Source organism: Aquarana catesbeiana, linkage group LG08 (genome assembly GCF_042186555.1).
Source record: "Aquarana catesbeiana isolate 2022-GZ linkage group LG08, ASM4218655v1, whole genome shotgun sequence".
Lineage (NCBI taxonomy): Eukaryota > Metazoa > Chordata > Amphibia > Anura > Ranidae > Aquarana > Aquarana catesbeiana.
In genome coordinates this window covers 274,529,577-274,553,032 of record NC_133331.1, presented here as the reverse complement: position 1 = coordinate 274,553,032, position 23,456 = coordinate 274,529,577, and the positions used below count along the sequence as shown (strand labels likewise).

The 23,456-nt window shown below is 41.7% G+C and overlaps 2 protein-coding genes across 4 annotated transcripts in view; one reads left to right on the top strand and one right to left on the bottom strand.

The window, feature by feature from the left end:
- The window catches only part of TMEM134 (transmembrane protein 134), a 48,114-nt gene extending 37,124 nt beyond the window's left edge, over positions 1-10,990 (top strand). For all 3 annotated transcript variants that reach the window (XM_073597294.1, XM_073597296.1, XM_073597295.1), the window contains 5 exons: positions 507-596; positions 4,494-4,570; positions 4,685-4,729; positions 7,953-8,006; positions 10,571-10,990. In XM_073597294.1, coding sequence (XP_073453395.1) covers positions 507-596; positions 4,494-4,570; positions 4,685-4,729; positions 7,953-8,006; positions 10,571-10,653 — 349 coding nt within the window. In that variant the 3' untranslated portion in view covers positions 10,654-10,990. The remainder of the gene's footprint in view (positions 1-506; positions 597-4,493; positions 4,571-4,684; positions 4,730-7,952; positions 8,007-10,570) is intronic.
- Positions 10,960-23,456, bottom strand: part of LOC141106493 (calcium-binding protein 2-like) — a 52,296-nt gene continuing 39,799 nt past the window's right edge. The window contains exons 5-6 of the mRNA XM_073597292.1: positions 22,344-22,491; positions 10,960-11,088 (exon numbers count right to left, since the gene is read on the bottom strand). Coding sequence (XP_073453393.1) covers positions 11,060-11,088; positions 22,344-22,491 — 177 coding nt within the window. The 3' untranslated portion in view covers positions 10,960-11,059. The remainder of the gene's footprint in view (positions 11,089-22,343; positions 22,492-23,456) is intronic.

Below are 23,456 nucleotides of genomic sequence, written 5' to 3'. Positions count from 1 at the left end.
CATCTGGGGCACTGGGAAAGATGATTGCCTTTTTTTTTTCCTCCAGAGTGAGCATGAGCAGTGGCATTCTAAAATGCTAGTGTCCTCCTCTTTTCAGATCACTTGGCTAGAACCCGTATTCCATCTGTGAAGTCCCAACTCCTGATATGCATGCTTGTACCAGTAAAATAATGCATAGTACTGAAGACAATGGCCTAACTTCTGTTTCTGTAAAAGGGAAAACCTGGCATAAGCCACACAACTTTCCCTCTAAAAGCAAATTAAATGTTTTGGCTGAAGTTGGGCTTTAAAGTTTGAGATCTGTAGTTTCTATGTGAAGATTTTTCTTGAACAAAAATCCTGTATACACTTTGCATGAAAATCATCTTTAAACTTTGAAACCATGGCTAAAATAATCAGCTTAATGGTTTTAAGCCATTTTTGTACATCCTATATTGTACATCAACAGCATTATGTTTGTTTGTTTTTTTTGTCTTTTTCATACTAAAGTTGTCTGTTTTTTGCAGGGGGTTGTCCACTCTTTCTTCTCACAGCTCTCAATGCTCATTCAGTACCATTAGTAACAGTACCCAGCTGTCCACCCAAGAGTGCTTCAGGTAATCACTTTACGCTTAGATTTTAAGAATCATTCTTGATTCCACCTTTCAGTGTACTGATGCTATTCAGCTATTTGAGCATCGTAAAAGCAGACTGTGAAGTTGCTTTTAAGTTTGTACCAAATCTAAAAAAAAGTAAATGAACAGAAGAGAAATTCAAATCAAGTATTTGGTGTGACCTCCCTTTTTGCCTTTAAAACAGCATCAGTCCTAGGTACACTTGCACATCATTTTGGAAGGAACTTGGCAAGTAGGTTGCACCAAACATCTTGGAGATCTAACCACAGACCTTCTGTGGATGTAGGCTGCCTCAAATCCTTCTGTTTCTTCATGTAATGCCAGACAGTTGATGTTGAGATCAAGGCTCTGTGAGGACCAAACCATCACTTCCAGGACTCCTTGTTCTTCTTTACGCTTAAGATAGTTCTTCATGATATTGGCTGTATGTTTGGGTCATTGTCTTGCTGCAGGATTTGGGGCCAATCGCACACCTCCCATGTGGTATAGCATGATGAATAAGTATCTGTGTTTCTCAGCATTGAGGACACCATTGATCCTGACCAAATCTCCAACTCGATTTGCAGAAACGCAGCCATAAACTTGCAAGGAACCTCCACCATGCTTCACTGTTGCCTCCAGACACTCATTATTATACCACTCTCCAGTTCTTCAGTGAACAAACTGCCTCCAACAGTCAAATATTTCAAATTTTGATTTATCAGTTCAGAGCACCTGCTGCCATTTTCCTGCACCCCCAGTCCCTATGTCTTGTGCATAATGGAGTCGCTTAGCCTTGTTTCCACGCCCGTCCTAAAATTTGTAAATATTTGGCATTAGCAAAAGGCTGTTTGCTTGCGAAGACCCGGAGAGTAGCACAATGAGTGTCTGCAGACAACAGTGAAGCATGGTTGGAGGTTCCTTGCAAGTTTAGGGCTTACTCTGTGTAAGAACCTGTGTGTGGTGAGATTTCCACTTTAACAGGATCATGGAAAATGTGAAAAGTAGCCCACAGCTCTAAAAAAAAAAAAAAATAAATAAAAAAAAATTGCAGCGCTAAATAAGGAGTCATGTGAAATTATATATAGTCCATAAAAAGTTCATATGTGTAGAATATATCAAATCTTCAGATCTTCTTAATGGCTAAAAATCCCACTCACCGGAACAGGCTGCTCAATTAAGTGCAGCAAAAACGCATATATAAATGCAGAGTTTCTTCAGATGACGCAAACCTCTTCTGAAAAACTGGAGCTCCGGATGAAGTAGGAAGGATAGAAGATAATATAGCGTAATACTACTACAATACCACACTGAAATCCACACCAGTGTATGTGATGCCTCTCAAGACTTCAACAGTGAAAACAGATTAAAACATAATGACCAAAAGCATCCACCTCCACCCACATGTAGGGCGCACTCACCATCATGTATGTTGCCAACTAACTGTAAAGCAATAGAGCATATGTGAATGGGGATGCAGGTAATAATGCTATCCTTCCACAATTCTCCAGAGGGCAGCGCTCAGGTTAAAATTCGTCATACACCACCATAAATGAAGGAAAATACTATATGGTGTAGTATTTATTCGTAAAGTACGCACTACATGTGGAGGTGGATGCTTTTGGTCATCACATTTTTATTACAGTTCTCACTGTTTTCGTCCTAAGTGGTGTTACATACACTGGTATTGTAGCAGTTTTGCACTAAATTTATTTTCTCTCCTTCCTACTTCATCCGGAGCGCCAGTTTTTCAGGTTCAAGAGGTTTGAGTCATCTGAAGAAACTCGGCATATATGCCTTTTTGCTGCACTTAATTTGAGCAGCCTGTTCAGGTGAGTGGCCTTTTTTAGCCATTGGGAAAGATTTGATATATTCTACACATATGAACTTTTTATGGATTATATATAATTTCACATGACTCCTTATTTAGCGCTACAATTTTATTTTTTGATCATGAAAGGTTTCTGGGTATAACGCCTTTTTGTTGCAAGCAGCTTTTTTTCTGGATGTTTTGGGTGTATAGTGCTGATTTTTGTTTGATTTCCTTTCAGCCCACAGCTCTACCTGTTGGCTGGATATAAGGACACATAATATTTATATGCAATATTTCCTATTTAGCAGACTAAAAATGATCATATATAATAAAATACAAATGTATTTCTTAGTCTTATCTTGCCCAGAAATAAATAAAATATGTACAAAACTACTGTACATTCCCTTTAAAAACATCATTATAACACGGAGATATTGCTTACTTTGGGTACAAACAGTATTCTACAAAGTCGTATGGTGGGAAAGGAAAATATTGTCTTTGTATTGTTTTAATAATAATAATAATAAAGGTTTCTGGGTTTTATAATGGATATTAGACTCTTCTCCCTTTTTATGATTTTAAATGTCAACCAAAAATTGTTTTAGCTATTCTATAGGTAGAATTAGGTGGGCGGAGTTAACTTTTTGGTTTATAATTTGCCTTGAAGACCCTAGCATACTATCCCTGCATTGTTCCCAGCTTTGTTCATGGCTTCCTCTTGAATCTCTTGTTTCCTTCTGCTTCACTATTCTTCTTTTAGCACAAATTGGCAAAAAAGGTTAAAACTCCAACAGGGAGACTGGTACCCTTCATTTGTCATACTAGATGTTCAGGCCAAGAAAATGGAGGGCAAATATTTACAGAGTCCTCTAGAGATGCAAGACTCCATCTCTCTCCTCTATACTTGTAGCACCATGTAAGGAGGTTAGGGTATGAAAGAGCATGGTGTCTGTCATGTTAACATTCTCAGTAGTTGAAGTGCATGACTGCTTTCATAAAATATAGACCTTCTATTGCGTAATAATCTTGTAATTTTTCTTCTAGGAGAATATTTATAAACTAATTGTAGGTACATTTACTGCCCTGGATTTATTGCTAGCTGCCACAAATTCATCACAACAATCGCTAACACTGTGAATGTAATTACAATGTTTAATTTTATACATTTGCGGTGATTTTTTTTATATATACGGTAATTGTGTTGGTGAATGTGCAGTAATTGTGCGTATACTGTATTTAGAAATGGAGTATTCCTTACCTTTTTGACTTACAAATGTTTGGGCTAAAAATATGTTTTAGTGTATTTTTAGTAATATTCCTTTTTATTTAATTTTTTGTCTACAATATGGTTTGTATGTTGTGTGTTCTTGTATACAATATGTTTTTTACGATTTGTGTGATATTCATTTTGCATGATTCCACTGCTGCATACCTTTTGTCAGATCTCGTTGGGTAAAATATGGTGATTATAAACTAACTCTATTCCTTAAGTTTTACACTTTTCAGTGGATAAACTCTGGTTAGGCTCAAATCAATTTAACAGGACAAAGCGTTATGTAAAGTGACCCTGTCACATAGGTCACTTTTGAAAGCAAGGCACACCTCCTGAAAGAACAGTAAAAATACATGCCTTTTCCTGTACTCACATTAGTGGGCAAATGTTCAAGTACGCACTGTCCCATGAGAGGATGAGGAGTGAGTCACTTGCATAGAACAGAATAGGTACTTTTATTGTCTTTATATAAACACAATGACATTTCACACAGCATTATTTTAAACAGTCGTATAAACATAGATATTCTATTCTACGATTAACCACTCGCACATCTCTCACTTCAAAACTCAAAGCTCCTACCCGCACAACCCTATGTTTCCATATCTGAAATTAAGTAATTTATTTGCTTTTGGTGGCCAAACAAAACAGTGAAGGGAGCAAAGGAAAAGTGTTTATGCGACTGTGCAATTAAGGGGCATTAAATCACACCTGTTGCTTTGTCCTCCATTAATTTTAAACTATGTCTTGCTTATCAGCTAGACTGCAATTAGACCATAATTTTGTTTTTCTTTTTGTTCTTTCTTCTGAGCAGCTGGACAAGACATCCCCTTGTACAAAAGAACAAGAAAGTTGTTGTGTCATCATTTCTTTTACTACTGTTGGGACTGGGTGAGTGCCAACTTCCATCTGTTCTTCTCAAGCATCCTTCACTCTCGGGTTAATGTACTCATTACATCTTTTTTTGTTTTGTGTGTTTATTTTTGTTGTTTTGTTTGTTTTTAGTGTTCGTTTTTGTTGGAATAGGACTACAAGTGAGTCCGTCACCAGGTATGTACATTGCTTGGTTGTATCTTGGCCCCCAATTAACTAAGAGGTCTAGCTCTTCTTCCTAGCTTTTAGTGCATTTCTGCATAGGAACATAGATCTGGGTCCCTCTTTTGTAACACTGTAAACTCCTGGAGTATGAGATTGTCCTTATTTTAAACAATTCTACATACACGTACTCCAGTAAATAAAAAAACTGAAAACTGCTGATATTTGATCATGACTACTGGGATGAGCGGACAAATTCACCTTCACCAAAAGTTTGTTGAAATATCCCTCTAAGGAAAATTTGCTTTCAAAAGAAAATGTTCTTTCTTTAAAGCTAGGAGTGTAAAGTGCTCCTAGGTTTGAGACACTGGCATTGCAAGATGCTAATAAACAAACACCTGTTGCATGTGTTACGACATCACAATCCACAAAATAGAAAGCCCCAATGTGAAAAGCAAAAGCAACGCTCATTGTCAACATGGCCACAGAAACATGATTCAAGGTTTCATATTTTGCTATTCTTCTAAGCCAGTTTAGATTGTTAGGATGTAGTTAAGTTACATAGTTAATCTGGTTGAAAAAAGACATCCAGTTCAGCTAACACAGATAAACACACACACTCCATATGCACAATCCTATACCTACAGTTGATCCAGAGGAAGGCAAAAAGAAACCCCAATAAAGCATGATCCAAAAATTCCTTCCTGATCCCCCCCAGGCAAATAAAGAAAAATATATAATATAGTGTATACAATTGCAACATAAGTCATATTGTAATTAAATGTTATTAAAAATGACCTTTCCTTTTCAATCTTCAGCCGCTGTAATTTTCTGTGGCTACCTGGAGTTGTTCTGTACACAGAATGTGTACTGACCACCCCCGAGAAACCTAATTTCCTGCTTGTGTGATTGGCTCACCAATTTTCCAAAAGTCTGCCTAAAATACAATTCAGATTTCAGGCATCCCCATAAAAATTTCATTTTTGGCGAGATACTCCCAATAGGAATAGGTCTAAAGGGATGCAGGCCCAGCAGCTTTCCTCATTGGTGCTCTGCAGCTGCACAGCTGATTTATAATTATGAAACCACTCCCATTAGACCCACTTAGCACAGAGGAACAAACGGTGATTTCTTTAGAATAACAAAAGGTAGGAATCTGCAACAAAGTTGTTACAATCCTTGCAATGTACATAGATCACCCAGAGGAGAATGGTTTTTCTCTCAGCAAAAGTGGCGTTATGCTTTAAGGTGGATAACTCTACACCAAGTTCATTATATGGACCACTTCTGTATTTTTTATACATTTTGATCATACCCCCCCCTTAATCTCATTTCAGCTAACCTTTCCTCAAAGCTGAGCTCTTCCAATCCTCTTATACATTCAGTTGCTCTTCTCTGCACTTTCTCCAGTTCCCCAATATTCTTTTTGTGAACTGGTGCCCAAAACTGAACTGCATATTTCAGATGAGGTTTTGCTAATGATTTGTACAGGGGTAACATGATATATCTCTCTCTCTGCAGTCCATACCTCTCTTAATACAAAAAATTTTGCTTGCGTTGGAAACCGTAGCTTGGCATTACATGCTGTTCTTAAATGATCTACCAGAATACCAGATCCTTCTCTGCCATTGGTTCCCCCAGTTGTACTCCCTCTAATATGTATGATGCATGTATATTTTTAGCCCCCAATGCATAACTACATTTTTCAACATTAAACCTCATCTGCCACTTAGTTGCCCAATTAAATGCATTGAGGTTGGCTTGTAATTTGGAGACATCCTGTAAGGACGTTGTTCCACTGCATAGCTTGGTGCAATCTGCAAAGCCTGAAATGGTACTTTTGTTCCCAGACCCCTTTCTCGTTCCCTGTGTCCTCAAGTTCAGATGCACAATATCGAAAACATCTGTTACCAAACCTATTAGTTTGGTATTAATCCACAAGCCTAAGGCACCATTTGCATAAGCATTTTCCAAATCACAGCAGCAAGAATCCATGCGAATAGTGCCTACAAACTAACACACCACGCTGAGCGGAGCATTTGTATTTGGAGATTTTTACCTGTGGTGTTACTGCATTGGCAGCACTAGCGTTGGTGTGTCCGTTCTTTTATCATGTGGATTAACACCAAATTTCTGCGTTTGGTAAAAGATGCAGATATCATGCATATGGGATCTAGAGGACACAGAAGACATTAAGCAATCTAAACTAGCTTTTCTGGAAAGCAGTATAAAAAAACTTGAGATCACCATTTCTGGGGCCATGTTGACATTTCTTTTGCTGAAAAATAATTGCCCAAAAATCATATAAGGGGGACTGTTGGTCTTTTGTGTAGGGGTTTGTGATTATGTGACACTTGCAACTGGCATTTGTGGAGAGCAGCTGGAGGATGGTGTGATACGTAATTTTAAACTTTATTATTAGTTATGCAAGGCATCTGTATTTCCACACAACTGCAGCAGGTCTTGGGTCTTCACCTTACTACATAATATTATGAACATGTTTAAAAACTAAGCCATGCCAGATCCCATTGCTGTACGACATGGCTCTATCAACATCGCCACTTAATCACTGTCAGCACCGACACAGTGGTCAAATGACTTTGCTGATGGTTAATGCCATGTGATTAGTCATGCATTCACCATGTCCGTAATAACCTGGTGACCGCATGTCTTTGTTAATTTCACTGTCGATTGACATTGATAATCCATGTGATAACCATATCAGTGTTGATATGACAATCTTGTGACTTTGTTTATAAACAGAGAGGGTAAGGGTTAGCATTTTCATTAGGATTGCTGTTTAATGTAGCATCCTTTTAGTACAGGATCAGGATAGATTAAATACTTTTATATAAAATAATAATTGACTAACATGGTGCCTATAAAAGCACATTGCACCCTCCAGTGCTCTTTGACAAAATGGCGAAATATGGCTGTCCATAGATTTTTTTTTTTTTATCAAAGTGTAATATCCCAGTTTCGCTAAGCTGTAAGGATATAGATGGATAGAGAGATGTTGTTTGTTTTTTGTTTGTTTTTTTTTGTTTTTTTAGCAGTCACTTCAATTGTTTTTAACATACCTGTGCAGCTTCACACACAGTGGTTTGCCTGCCTTGCAATTAGCACCACTTCCTGTCTTCAGGAGATGGAAGGCTTCATTGTTCTATGGAAGTTTCAGGTGTGATGTGCAGAAGCCAATCTGAAAGGTTTCCCTTTTTAAGATCTTCTTTCTTCACAGCTGTCTCCAGTGCCATCTTTTTTGTACCTGGATTTCTGCTGCTGATTCCAGGAGGTAAGACATTGTCATCTTTGGTTGCTTTATGCAAGCCATGCTAGATGGATAAACTCTGTTTCTCAAGACGTGTAAACAAAGTTGAACTGCATATGTGGGAATTTTCATAACACTCAAAGGGTTTTGCATTTCTGTCCTGAGATATACACATTGGCATTGACCAACTTTTGAGAATGCTACTTTCCTGGCTATCATGCTGGTACTTTGTTTGTTTTTGATGCTGTCCGAATCTGACTCAGAATAAGTATAGAGATGAGAAACACTGACTTTTTCTTGATGCTTATTTTACAGCAATATTGTTTTGGGTCTCTGAATTCAAAGTACTGAAATCAGACACTGCTAGGCAACCTGCATTTTTAGGAGGCCTGCAATGGCAGCCCAGTACTTTTCATGGCAGAGTCCTTTTAAGTAACACAGCTTTGGCTGCTTCCTTCCCTTTGCCTTGAGTTCAGCTTAATGATTGTGATTAAGGCCTTTAATGACTTTGACACCCAAGATGCAGAGCTTCTGTGGATCGTATGACCTATGTCTGTTTTAAGTTATGTGACATGGATCTGCAAATGTTGATCATTAAAAAGGAAATAAACCAAAAAACATTGGGGGTTATTTACGAAAGGCAAATCCACTTTGCACTTGTAGTTTGCACTTGTAGTGCAAAGTGCACTTGAAATTGCATTGAAAGTACACTTGGAAGTGCAGTCGCTGTAAATCTGAGGGGTAGTTCTGAAATGAGGGGAAGCTCTGCTGATTTTATTATCCAATCGTGTGCAAGCTAAAATGCTGTTTTTTATTTTCGTTGCATGTCCCCCTCGGATCTACAGCGACTGCACTTCCAAGTGCAATTTCAAGTGCACTTTGCACTTGTAGTGCAAAGTGGATTTGCCTTTAGTAAATAACCCCCATTGTTTGCACCTTGAATCAAATACTTACTGTATACCAAATGTCCAAACAAGTCCTAAAATTAAACGTGCTCCCACGTGTCCCAAAAAATCGAATTAAAAACTTGCTCCACTCCACCATGTCAAAAAAGAACCATTCCACACTCCCCAGACTGAATTGACCTCTTGTGTTAAAGTCAAATATCTCTTGTTGATGTAAGGTACACTGATGGACCAATTTTTTATCATCTCCAAAACTATGCTAAAATTGCACTTACCCCATAAAAAATGAAAACCAATATTCACAGGAATGAAACTGCAAATGTCGCTGGTTCCCCAGTGTGTATTCCACCAAAGTGCAAGTGACATAACCAGAAGTCCCTCTATATGCATTTTGTCATTTACATGCAATGTTCTCAGGAGCAGGAAGTCCCAGCCATCACGTCTGCATTATATACCATTCATAGGCAAACTGAGCCGCCCACTACGCCCAAAAAGAATATTGGCCATCTTTACAATAATTTAGTGTTTTTAGTATTGCAAAGAACTTATTTTGGTATATGTATTTTATTTGATTTAAGGTGCAAGCGCTGGTTTTTGGTTTATTTTGTTTTTAAACACATGGTTGTTCACAACAGCAGCTGTACACTTTATAATCCATCATTTATTTGTTTCACAATTTTTGTGAATAATCATGTTGATCATTGTTGTTGTTGCTTTCCTAGTGGCTCAGTATCTTTAAGTGGATCTAAACTTGAATTTAAAAGTCTATGAAAAAATTGGTGAATATATAATTTTATAATCTAGTTTAAAATGTAATTTTATCAGTTTGGGGAAATTATGTCATTTTAAATGGTTATTTAAAGAGAAGGTTTAGTTTTTATGAGCAGGGAAAAATGCTACTGCAGCTTGGTTGTATACATTGCAAAATGTCAGCAAAACTTGACTGCAGACTCCTATTGGCTCCTCTTCTGTATATTGAACTAGGTCATGCCACTGCACTTGCAAAAAAATGACTGCGAAGTGGGAGGGCATGCCTACTTTACTTTAAAAGAATATTCAGTCCCATTGTTGAAATAAGAAACACTGTACATCACATGTAGTGCTGAAGATGCATGCACAGGCAGGAAAAAAAGCATTTAACCATTCATAAGAACTTCCCTTTTTATACAGTATTTTTGCCATGGCTGGCTGCAGACTGACAAGTTACTGATAAGTTACTTAAAGCGGAGTTGCACCCAAAAGTGGAACTTCTGCTTTAAGGACTTCTGACCACCTGACATTTGGCATATAATTTTTTGGGTGGAGCGGATTTTTTTTGACAGGTACCTAGCTCCCACGTCCGCTCATGTCGCTGAGCGTAAGTTCTCTCCCCCCTCCCTCCCTGTAATCTTCTGGGACATGTCACAGGTCCCAGAAGATTGCCCGGTCATTCAGAACATGCAGTGAAGCCATAAGCTGTCACAGCCCGGGTGCCCACACTTGCAATGCCGGCGCCGCGGAGAGGAAAAGGAGAGGAGCGAAGCTTCGGGTGGCCACATCACTTTTTGTAGCGGCTGACTTTTAATAAACACAGAAATGGGTGGAACTCCTCCTTTTAATATCTTCTGTAGCAGTTATTTTTATTGTATCATTATTTTTAAACTGTTACTTTTTTTTAATATACCTTCTCACCTAATTTTGCAGTGTACCACGTAATATTTATCTACTGTGCCGTGAGAGGGCGACATGGTTTCCAGTTCTTCTACCTCCCCTATTTTGATAAGTGAATTGACGTAATGGATGTCTTCTTGCACACTGAATGCCAAAAACACTATGGGAACCACTAAGGACTCGAAAGAATGACATGGGGGCAGGCCACCAGGTGGCGATGTCTTGCTCTGGATCTTGCCACTCTTGGGATCTCATTCACTAAGAGACTAAACTGAGAGCTGCACCCATCTCAAGTGTTTTCCACCTCTGTAGCTAATATGTCTGTGACTATATATTTTTTGTTGTTGTTTTTGTGTTTTCCGTTTATAAGATTTTGCCTTTTTAATTTAATTCTTTTTTTTTTTTTTTTTAATTTGTAACTGTTTAATTGGTAAATAGAGGTTTTATTACAAACATTGAGTGCTATTACATGGTGAACATTCAGTGTCATTAGAAGCTTGACTTCTGTAACTTCAACCAGTGTTATCTTGATGACAGCATCATAACGAATTCTGAAAAAAGGAAACCATTGTCATTATCTGATTTTGGGTAGGGACCTCAGGTGGTTCATGCATGTGATTACAATTGATTAAAGTAGTATGGGGTTTACAAAAAAAAACTTGTACTCACCTAGGTGGATGCTGGGCTATGCAGGTGGCAGCAGACGTTGGGCCCGACTGAGTGACATCAGCCGACAGAGAGCTTTCGCCTAAAAACGGGTCAGGAGTGCAGAACAAACTGCACTCTTGTGATCCAGAGAAATAGAGCCAAAACAAGCTTTGGCCATACTTTTCCTTTTTATTCTGAATGGATCAGGCAAAAACCCCACGACTATGGTACTGGCAGGTAGACACCAGCCAGTCTGAGAAAACCTATTGATCAAACTGTTTTTTTGTAAACTTTGTCACTCCTCCCCATGTGTTTTTATTGAAGGGCTATCATGATTATCTTGGTTTTGCTAACTAATCAGTCACTGACTTGGAACACATGTGCACATTGTGCCAGGTCACTGTGCAGTAAAGCCAGTGATGAAGGGGACCCCAGCGCTTTCACCTTTACATCTAAACCTAAAAACAAAAATGTAATGTATTAGTCCTTAAAGTGGTTGTTAAGCCGCTGAGTGTTCGTGCTACAATACCCTCTATTATAGTAAATGCTCTGTGCCGGTGTGCACCCGTTCTCTTTTTTTCTTTTTTTTTTCTTTTTTTGTGTGTGGAAAAGAGGACGACAGGAGAGCTGTGGATGATGGAGGCACGTAAACTGACCACATCGTCAGGGCTCAGCAGCGATAAACTGTGGTCAGTTTACTGGGGGGAGGGCAGAACCAGGCAGGATCAGCCAGGTATTTCAGGTGATACAAGGGGCTTAATTGAACAGCATAAGCACTGTGCTGTATAACATGCTATAAAGAAACAGGATCCAATTTTTCCCTCCTTCGTCTTTCAGGACAGCACACTTGAGACCTCGGCTCCTCCCCTCTTGGGAAACACCGCCTCCACCAGACTTTTAAGTCGCCCCTTCCCTTCAGCCCGTTAGTTTTGGTGTTTCCTCCAAAAGGGAGACATCGCTAGGAACCAAGGGCTATTTCAGCTGGTGAGGCTGAGGCCGGTACAATCCTGGAAGGGAGAGACAGAGGTCTCCCACACACAGCAGCATGGATGGGGAATCTGGTTACCTGCTGTGGCATTGTGCTCCCTGTCCTCCCTTGGGGAATGCGGAGGCCTGGGAGTTTGTTTCTCTGCTGCCTGGGGAGGGCGATGCGGAGGTGTCCAGATCCCCCTCTCTCTAGCTCAGCGCTGAGTCGGATGACGGGCGACGTCATTTCCGGCGGGGAGGGCACTTCCGTTTGACCCGCGTCTTCCGGTTCCGGCCTGCGGGACGGATAAACGAATGGCGCGACGGCTGGTGCGGGCTCCATTAAGGCTGTAGTGTCAGCCAGAGGAGCATCCTGAGGCGGACCACTGCCCTGGCCAGAGGGATGTCGGAGACTGATGGTTCCCGTTCTGTGCCGGTGACGCCAGCACCAGCCACACTAAGGTAAGTGGAACCCTGGGGTGGTGTTCCCTTACGTTGTTCCCACTTAGCTCCACGGGTGAACCCCCCTCTTAGTGGTCAGAGGGGAGGAGAGGCACGTTTGGGACACTGGTGGTGGTTGGTCCTGGGGGGTGCACTCCTGGTGTTGGTCACATAGTTTTTAGAAAAAAAATACTATTGCTGGTGCTGGTGGGGCTTGTTTTGTCCTTTCAGGACAAATCTGCAGAAAAAACCAAGCCCTTACATGTGTCCAAAAGAAAGTGTCCATCTTGTAGGAGTACTTTAGGGGAGTCCTGGGGGAAGGTTTTGTGCAGTAAATGCATTGAAGGCTTAGTTAAGGAACACTCTATGGAACAGAGCTCTGACCTGGCAGCTTCTGTTAAGGAGCTTTCCAGCACTTTTCAATCTTTCAAAGCATTATTTGAAAATTTTCAGCTTATACAGCCCCCAGCCGGTCTTCTGCCAGCACAGCAAGATGTCGCACCTGGTCCTTCAGGTCCCTCAGGCAGTGAGGAGTTACCGGGGGGCTCCAGAGAGGCTTTGGAGGATGAGCCAGATAGTGCATCCTCACATTCCTCAAGCGAATCAGATGGAGAGAAGGTGGACGGCGAGTCCTCCAGAACCTCCCGATATAAACTCTCCTTGGAGGAAGTGGAAGAGCTCTTGGGAGCAATTCACACTAACCTAGGTATCCAAGAGGAGAAGAAAATCTGTCTCTACATGACCGAATGTACGTGGGTCTTGGAGAACAGAAGAAAAAGGTCTTTCCGGTACATGAGGTCTTGGTAGACACCATTAAAAAGGAATGGCGGGACCCAGAAAGGAAGCCTTTCTTTTCTAGAGCATTAAAACGCAGATTCCCTTTTTTTAGAGGATGAAGCTGCTGTATTGAACAAGTCACCTAGCCTGGATGCAGCCTTCTCTCGGGTATCCAGAAAAACAGACTTGGCGTTTGAAGATATGGGGGTGCTAGCAGACCCCATTGACAAACAGATGGATTCTCTACTTAGAAAGTCCTGGGATTCTTCTCTAGGCAACCTTAAGCCTGCCATGGCCGTCACAGTGGTGGCATGTAACATGGAGCACTGGCTAACACATATAAAATCTCATATTGAAGCTGGGACCGCCAAGGAGACGATTCTCTCCTCCTTCCCAATGCTCTTGAAGGGAATCGCGTACATTGCTGACGCCTCAGCAGAGTCGGTCCGCATGTCTGCTAGATCTTCTGACTTGGCCAACTCAGCCAGGAGAGCCCTTTGGTTAAAGACCTGGCAGGGGGACAATGCTTCAAAAATAAAGCTTTGCGGGGTCCCTTTCACAGGGGACTTGCTGTTCGGTCCAGATCTGGAGGCGGTTCTTGATCGAACAGCCAATAAAAAGAAGGCCCTCCCCTTGAAGAAAAAGTTGGGGGAACAGCCTAAAAAGAAGACTCGCTCACAAAGGAAGTTTAATTTTCCAAGAGCAGAGTCTCAGAAAAAAGTCTGGACCATCAAGGGCAGAGGGCGCGGGGGAGCGATTTTTCGCCCTCCTGAACAGCCCCGGAAGCCCCAATGACGGGTTAACCCCAGTGGGAGGAAGACTGGGGGCCTTCCTCCCACAGTGGGAGTCAGTTACCTCCAATCAGTTTATTCTAGGGATTGTAAGGAGGGGGTACAGATTGGAATTCTCAAGTCCCCCCCCCCCCCCCCCCCCCACAGGCTGCTGGTTATGGACTTGCCAAAGTGTGCGGAGAAGGCAGCGGCATTAATAGCCTCACTGGAGGACCTAGAGCGTCAGGATGTGCTATCACGTGTCCCATCCGTAGAAATAGGCAGGGGTTACTACTCCCACATCTTTGTGGTTTGGAAGCCTTCAGGGAAATTCAGGCTCATCCTGAACTTGAAGCCCCTGAACCTATCACTCTCCTACAAGAAGTTTCGGATGGATTCCATTTTTTCTGCAAAAACACTACTTCCTCCAAATTGCTACATGGCGTCCATAGATCTAAGGGACGCCTATCTGCACATTCCGATCACAGAGGACAGTCATAAGTTCCTCAGGCTGTTGGTAAGGTCCGGGGAGGAAATGGTGCATCTTCAGTTCCAAGCCCTCCCCTTTGGGCTCTCCTCTTCACCCCGGATATTAACCAAAGTTTTTGGTGGAAGTTCTGGCTTTTATGCGCCTTCGGGGAATTTCGGTAATCACATACCTGGACGACCTGCTCCTTTTCGCTCCCTCCCCGGAGCAGCTGGTCCAGGATTTGCAAGTAGCAAGAGGTATACTGGAACATCTGGGATGACTCCTAAATTTGGAGAAATCCAGCCTGGTTCCATCCCAGAGTATTACATTCCTAGGTTACATCCTGGACTCAACCCAACGGAGAATTTTTCTTCCCGAAGCGAAAATTGCCAAAATAGGCAGAGCCTTGGCAGTTCTGCAGGGCAATCAACAAATCCCCATAAGAAGGGCCATGTCAGCCTTGGGATTGCAGACAGCTGCCCTCCCAGCAGTAAGGTGGGCAGGAGTGCACTTCCGCCCTTTTACAGTGGTTCATTCTGAAAGTTTGGGACCACACTCAGGAGTCCTTGGACTCGGCGGTCTTCATTCCTGTACGAGTGAAGAGATCCCTGTGGTGGTGGAGAAAGGCAGCGAACCTATCGCAGGGTCTGGAGTGGGTTCTGCCTGTGTCCAAAATTGTGACAACAGACGCAAGCGGCACAGGTTGGGGCGCACACTTGGGGGCGAGTCTGGCACAAGCTTCCTGGGGAGTCGAGGACGCAGTACAGTCCTCGAACTGGAGAGAACTGAGGGCCATTTTTCTGGCTCTCAGAGCTTTTCAACAGGAGCTCCGGGGACATCATGTACAGATCCGCTCAGACAATTCCTCAGCAGTTGTTTACGTAAACCGACAGGGGGCACCAGGAGCGGTTCCCTTACGGGTCTGACAGACAATTTTCAGTTGGGCCGAGGTCACGGTACTATCACTATCAGCTTTTCACCTAAAGGGGGAATTAAACCAGAGAGCAGACTTCCTCAGCCGGAGGAAGTTGAGGGAAAGTGATTGGGTCCTCAATCAAGTCATCTACAAGATTATCGAGAAATGGGGGATCCCATGTGTGGACCTTTTCGCTTCAAGGGAAAACACGAAGGCCCCCCTCATTTTCTCCCTGAACCGCTGGGACGGGGCAATAGGGGTGTACGCTCTGTCTCAGAGCTGGCATTTTTCCAAATGCTATGCCTTCCCCCCTCCGGTTCTGTTGTCTGCGGTCTTGAGAAAATTCCAGTTAGAGGAGACGACGCTGATCCTGATAGCGCCACACTGGCCCAGGAGGCCATGGTTCTCGGTCCTAAGGAAACTGGCGGTGGAACCACCCTGGATACTACCAGTCAGGGAAGATCTACTCTATCAAGGCCCAGTCTGCTGCCCTCAGGTGGAGAGGTGGAAGCTGGCTGCCTGGCTACTGAAGAGGACTTGCTGAGAAGTATGGGGTTTTCCGAGGGATTGGTAACAACTCTTCTAAATTCTAGGAAAGAAGAGACGCACAGAATCTATTTGAAGGTCTGGAAGAAATTCAATTCTTGGTGCGCAGAAAGCTCCTTTAATGTTCGCAGTCCAGTAGCAGTGCTAGAGTTCCTTCAGAGTGGGGCGGATAAGGGTTTGGTACTTAGTACCCTTAAAAGTCAGGTGTCGGCTTTAAGTTTATTCCTTGAACAACAGCTAGCAGTAAATACCTGGGTATCCAGGTTCTTTAGAGCCTTAAGTAGGCAGAGACCAGTCAGCTCTCGCCCCTTTCCGGTATGGGATCTTTCCTTAGTATTGCAGGCCCTTACAGAGGGTCCTTTTGAACCTATTGAGTCTTGTACAGTGAAGTTTTTAACCCTCAAGACGGTTTTCTTAGTAGCCATCACTACTGCAAGGAGGGTTAGTGAGCTACAAGCCCTCTCTAGGAGGGCACCTTTCTTTCAGGTTTTTCCGGATAGGATTATTTTTAAAACCAATCCGGCCTTTTTTCCAAAGGTGGTTTCGGAATTTCATAGAAGCCAGGAAATTTGTTTACCCACTTTTTGTTCAAATCCTGTGAGGGAACAGGAACAGGAACAGGTCTTCCACAAGTTAGATGTCAGAAGATGTGCATTAAGGTACCTGGAGGTCACAGAGCAGTTTAAGAAATCCGACTCCTGTTTTTGTTTCTTTTTCAGGGGCAAGGATGGGTTCCAAAGCCTCTAGACAAACTATAGCCAGATGGCTAAGATTGGCTATTAGTCAGGCCTATATAGCAAAGGGGCTGGAAGTTCCGGAAGGTATTAGGGCTCATTCCACCAGGGCTATGGCAATGTCACAAGCAGAGTGGGCTGGTGCTACACCCGATTAGATCTGCAGGGCAGCAACGTGGTCAAGTTTTAAGACTTTCGTTAAGCACTACAGGCTGGACTTATTGTCTGCCCAGGACCAGGCTTTTGGGCGTAAGGTTCTGCAGGCAGTAGTCCCACCCTAGGGTAAGTGCTCGCTTATCCTCTCAGGTGTGCTGTCCTGAAAGACGAAGGAGGGAAAATCGAAGTTCCTTACCGGTAACGTTTTTTTCCAAGAGTCTTTCAGGACAGCACCGATACCCACCCAAATATTGTCTTGCCACTAGGATGTGAGAGCATCAGGAATATGAAAGCTGTTATGATGTGTTCTTTTGTCTCCCTAGACTGGCCGGAGGTTCTCGTGCAAAAACTGATGGGCTGAAGGGAAGGGGTGACTTAAAAGTCTGGTGGAGGCGGTGTTTCCTAAGAGGGGAGGAGCCGAGGTCTCAAGTGTGCTGTCCTGAAAGACTCTTGGAAAAAACGTTACCAGTAAGTACCTTCGGTTTTTTTTTTTTTTTTTTTTTTGGTAGGGTAAAAAATGCTTTAACTGCGGTTGCTGCTTTCGTCTTTATTTGTCAGTTTTTCCTTTTTTCACCTGGTAATCCTGTGAATAATAGCACACTTGCTGTTTTTGGGTGGTTACACTTGTACCTCTGCTGTATCTATAGAGGAAGTTATAGTAACCACCCAGGCTGGCCAACAAATATATCTCTAGGTACATACAGTTGTACTCATAAGTTTACATACCCTGGCAGAATTTATGATTTCTTGGCCATTTTTCAGAGAATATGAATGATAACACAAAAACATTTCTTTCACTCATGGTTAGTGTTTGGCTGAAGCCATCTATAATCAATCAACTGTGTTTACTCTTTTAAAATCATAATGACAACAGAAACTACCCAAATGACCCTGATCAAAAGTTTACATATCCTGGTTATTTTGGCCTGATAATATGCACACAAGTTGACACAAAAGGGGTTTGAATGGCTATTAACCATCCTCACCTGTGATCTGTTTGCTTGTAATTAGTGTGTGTGTGTGTGTGTGTGTGTATGTATGTGTATGTATAAAAGGTCAATGAGTTTCTGGACTCCTGCCAGACGCTTGCATCTTTCATCCAGTGCTTCACTGACGTTTCTGGATTCCGAGTCAAGGGGAAAGCAAAAGAATTGTCAAAGCATATGCCGGAAAAGGTAGTTGAACTGTAACAGGAAAGGGATGTAAAAAGATATCCAGGGAATTGAGAATGCCAATCAGCAGTGTTAAAACTCTCTCTAATCAAGAAGTATTAAATGAGGGGTTCTGTTGAAACCAAACCACGGTCAGGTAGACCAACTAAAATTTCAGCCACAACTGCCAGGAAAATTGTTCAGGAGGTAAAGAAAAACCCACAAATAGCTGAAAACATGTGGTGTGGCCGTTCCAAGATGCACAATGAGGAAGCACTTGAAGAAAGATGGGCTGCATGGTCGAGTCGCCAGAAGAAAGCCATTACTATGCAAATGCCGCAAAGTATCCCGCTTACAATACACCAAACAGCACAGAGCCAAGCCTCAAACCTTCTGGCACAAAGTCATTTGGAGTGATGAGACCAAAATTGATCTTTTTGGCCACAACCATAAATGTGACATTTAGAGAGAAGTCAACAAGGCCTATGATACACCATTCCTACTGTGAAACACGGAGGTGGATCGCTGTTGTTTTGGGGATGTGTGAGCTACAAAGGCACAGGAAATTTGGTCAAAATTGATGGCAAGATGAATGCAGTATTTTATCAAAAAATACTGGAGGAACACTTTCATTCATCAGCCAGGAAGCTGCATATAGGACATACTTGGGCATTCCAACATGACAAGGTTCCAAAACCCAGGGCCAAGTCAACCTGTCATTGGCTACAGCAGAATAAATTGAAGGTTCTGGAGTGGCCATCTTAGTCTCCTGACCTCAATATCATTGATCCACTCTGGGGAAATCTCAAACGTGCAGTTCATGCAAGACAGCCCAAGAATTTACAGGAGCTGGAGGCTTTTTGCCAAGGGGAATGGGCAGCTTTATCATCTGAGAAGATAAAGAGCCTCATCCACAAATACCACAAAAGACTTTGAGCTGTTATTGATGTTAAAGGGGGCAATAAACAGTATTAACCACTTCCGGACCGCCGCACGCCGATGTATGTCCAAACTTTGAAGGGGTATATAGTTGTTATGGCAGCAGCTAGCTGCCATAACCCCAGTATCCCTGTTTTCGTGCGGCGGTCCTCTTTATGATAAAAGTGGTCCCTGCGGTGGATTCGCCGCAAGACCACTTTTATCGGTGGCGGGAGGGGGCCGCCGCTTACCGGAGCCGTCGGTAGCGGCGGAGGCGATCGCGTCCGTCTTCCTCCTCTGCCTGGAGACGAGTGAGGCTAAGATGGCGCCCACTCGTCTCCATGACACTGCTGGGCGGAAGCGATGTCAAAACGTCACTTCCGCCCACGCCTCTTAAAGGCGCATTTTTTTTCGATGTCATTTTTTTAAAATGACTTTTTTTTTTTTTTTTTTATTGCCTTTTAGTGTAAATATGAGATCTGAGGTCTTTTTGACCCCAGATCTCATATTTAAGAGGTCCTGTCCTGCTTTTTTCTATTACAAGGGATGTTTACATTCCTTGTAATAGAAATAAAAGTGACACAATTTTTTTTTTTTTTAAACCGTGTAAAAATAAATAAAATAATGTAAAATAATAAAAAAAAAAAAATTTTTAACCCCCCCCCCCCCCTCCTGACGAGCTCCCGCGCAGAAGCGACTGCATACGCAAGTAGCGCCCGCATATGAAAACGGTCAAACCACACTCAAGGTATCACCGCGATCGGTAGAGCGAGAGCAATAATTCTAGCCCTAGACCTCCTCTGTAACGCAGAACATGCAACATGTAGAATTTTTTTAAACGTCGCCTATGGAGATTTTTGAGGGTAAATGTTTGACGCCATTCCACGAGCGGGCGCAATTTTGAAGTGTGACATGTTGGGTATCAATTTACTTGGCGTAACATTATATTTCACAATATAAAAAAAAAAATTGGGCTAACTTTACTGTTGTTTTTTTTTTTGTTTTTTTTTTTTATTTATTTGAAAAAGTGATTTTTTTCCAAACAAAGTGCGCTTATAAGACTGCTGTACAAATACGGTGCAAAAAAAAGTATTGCAACGACCGCCATTTTATTCTCTAGGGTGTTTGGGAAAAAAACATATATAATGTTTGGGGGTTCTAAGTAATTTTCTAGCAAAAAAAACTGTTTTAAACATGTAAACACCAAAAATCCAAAACGAGGCTGGTCCTTAAGTGGTTAAGAACTGGGGTATGTAAACTTTTGATCAGGGTCATTTGGGTAGTTTCTGTTGTGATTATGATTTAAAAAGAGTAAACACAGTTGGCTGATAAAAAAAATGGCTTCAGCCAAACACTAACAATGAGAAAATGAAAGAAAAGTTTTTGTGTTATCATTCATAGTCTCTGAAAAATGGCCAAGAAATCATAAATTCTGCAAGGGTATATAAACTTATGAGCACAACTGTATGTAGCAGAGGGACCCCACTATCTGTTACATTTCAAAGGTCTGTTTACAAAACCTAGAAAAGGTCAAAGCCATTGATCAGACATTGTACCACCCTCTCTATACCAAGGAAGCTATGTCATGCCTGTATAGGCTTCCTGAAGTACACAAGGAAGGTGCCCCTCTAAGGCCAATTCTTTGCAGATTTAACTCTGTCACATATGTTATTGCTAAGTATCTGGCTAATATCTTATCACATTCAGTTGACAACATGGCACACCACCCTGAGAACTCTGAAGAATTTAACAAGGTATGTGAATGGAAGAGTCAGAAGAGGCAAACATTTGCCAAGGGTCCAATCGATATTAAAGACTGCCCTGGCTATAGACCAGCAGTTCTGGATACACTGATGCAAATTTACATTACTGCCCATGTATATTTATTGGTAAGTATAAGCAGAGATTTGGCTTTTTTTTGTGCTGGAAATGAGGACATGTAATTACTTTGTTTTAAGACACAGTCCTCTTTCTGTTACCCCACATTACAAATATGTGACACAATCCTATACATGTAAGACTCAACACCCAACACAAGTGAAGTAACTTGGTACGTGCAGTGTGGTGAGGAATGCAATAAGGGTAAAAGTATAACTAAAAGCAAAACTTTTTTTTTCTCATTTTGCATAGGGTGGCGAGAGATTAGAACACCTGTCAGTTTCTATTGCTGTCTGTACCTCCATGAAGCAGATTCACCTTCTCTATTAGTTCTGTTTACCATTACCATTGAAAGTAAAATCAAATCCCAAATTTTGAGTTGTCCCCAGAAAAGTATTGAAGGGGAAATCTTGCAATGGAAACACTAGTTCTGCTGATCTGGGGGTCCCCAAGGAATATCCTTAATTTGCAGGAATTTTCTCTCACTTCCTGTTTGGCTATGGGACAGGAAGTGAAAGGAAATCTCCGCCATGGGCCACGGATGGAGGGGAAAAAAAAAACACACACACACACACACACACACCTTGACAGAGGTAATCCCCCCCCCCCCCCCCCGCTTTATCCAAAAAAAAAAAAAAAACAAATAAATACAATTTTGCCTTTACTTCTACTTTAGGGAAAGGGATATTCTTTTGAAGAGAGTGAGGTGCACATTTTGGACAGAGAGAACTGGTTTGCAAGAGGCATGCAAGATACTGTACAACCCAAACTGGAACTCTTCAACACCATCTGTATTCCACATGGTTTGCTGTTTTAATAATCGGTGATTTGATAATTCACACCTTCAGCCATGTAGGATGAAGGATTTACATGGCATATGCAGATTTCTAGAGACCAAAGGATGGGATTATTTTCCACTACTTTTACACATTCCATTCCCTTCGCCAACAAATATCATCTGCCTTGACACATTCCATAGTGTGCGGATTAGAGTGACTATGCTACTTGTGTTGATACAAATACTGGGGTTCTCAACTCTAATTAGAACTGAAGAGGTGAGGTGACTTCATAGAACATGTCCAGTAAAATGTCACTACTACTAGCTATCCTTTTGATATTCAGGCTTTTGTGCAGTGATGCATATCATGTTCTGGACTACTAAATGACCATTCAGCAGAGAGTAGGAACATCAGCTGAGATATTGAAGGGAGAAATATAATTACAGAAAAACGGAAAAGTTTCTATAGAAAATGATGGGAGAAACATGCAATTTGCAGTAAAATGTTGAACTAAGGGGTGTAAGGAGTCCCCACTGTATGTCCATTTCGAGCAAAACCTTCTGGGTTTATTTGTGCTAAATATGTATGTCCCCTGTCTTTTTCAGTTCCACTCATTATTAATTGAAAATTACATCAGGTGTGTGGTGGTTTGCTTACCATCAAAGTCAACTCTGCCATCTCCATTAAGGTCTACATCATGGATGATCTCCTGAACTTCACTGGGATTCAGCTGTTCTCCTAAGAAACTCTGTGCAGCATCACTGAGTTCTAGTCCACTAATATGGCCATCTCCATTCATATCAAACTGCAATAAAGAAATAACAGAAAAATGGCTATGCTATATCTTTCATTATTACAGTAACACATGATAAACTATACTTCTCTAATAATTTGATATGATAGATCTGTCTATCATTTAAACAACCGACATGTATTTAAAACCCCTTTTATTGTTTTTCTGCTTTTTTTTTTTTTTTGTGTGTGAATTCTAGCTTTTTGGTAGATCGTATATGGTCATACCATGCATTTTCCCTTTACATGTATAAGTTGGATGCCTATAGGGAGTGATCTTGGCAGTGGAGTTCCTAGCTCCACCAACCCCCTCCCCCAAATTTAGATAGGTGAGAGAGCCAAGGACTTTGGAGGTTGAGCGAGTTTACAGATGGTCTTTGTTACAGGTCAAGAGTTTATTCAATTGTTCAATTGTTTTAAGTGTTTCTAAAGGTTGTTATTTTTTTCCTAAAAAAAAAAAAAAAAAAAAAAATGTTTTAATTACCTGCTTGGTGCAATGCACAGAGCAGCCCCTTACCTCCTCTTCTGGTGTCCCCTGCAAATGCTCTCCATTCCTCCGCTTCTTTGAGTGCCCCACAGCAAGTAAGTTGCTATGGGGGCACTCGTGCAAGCGCACTCCCGGGCCGTGCATCCATAAACACACCCAGTGTGGCATTTTATTGACAAAAAAGTCAATCTAATACAACCACTGTAGGTTATAAAGCATCAGAGGTATTCAAAATAACAGTTTTGGGCTATCATGATTATGCTCTGCTGTAGCTCATAAGTATGCGCATTTAAATACATTTATCGAAGGTATGGAATCAATTATTCAATCAATAAACAATCAATGAAATTAATTACAGAATAAGCACAATAGTCTCAAAGCAAGAAAGTGGTTTAGCACAGTGGTCATCTACCCTCTCCTCAGGGCCCATTAACAGGCCAGGTTTGCAAGATAACTGAAATACATCACAGGTGATATAATTTGCTGCTCAG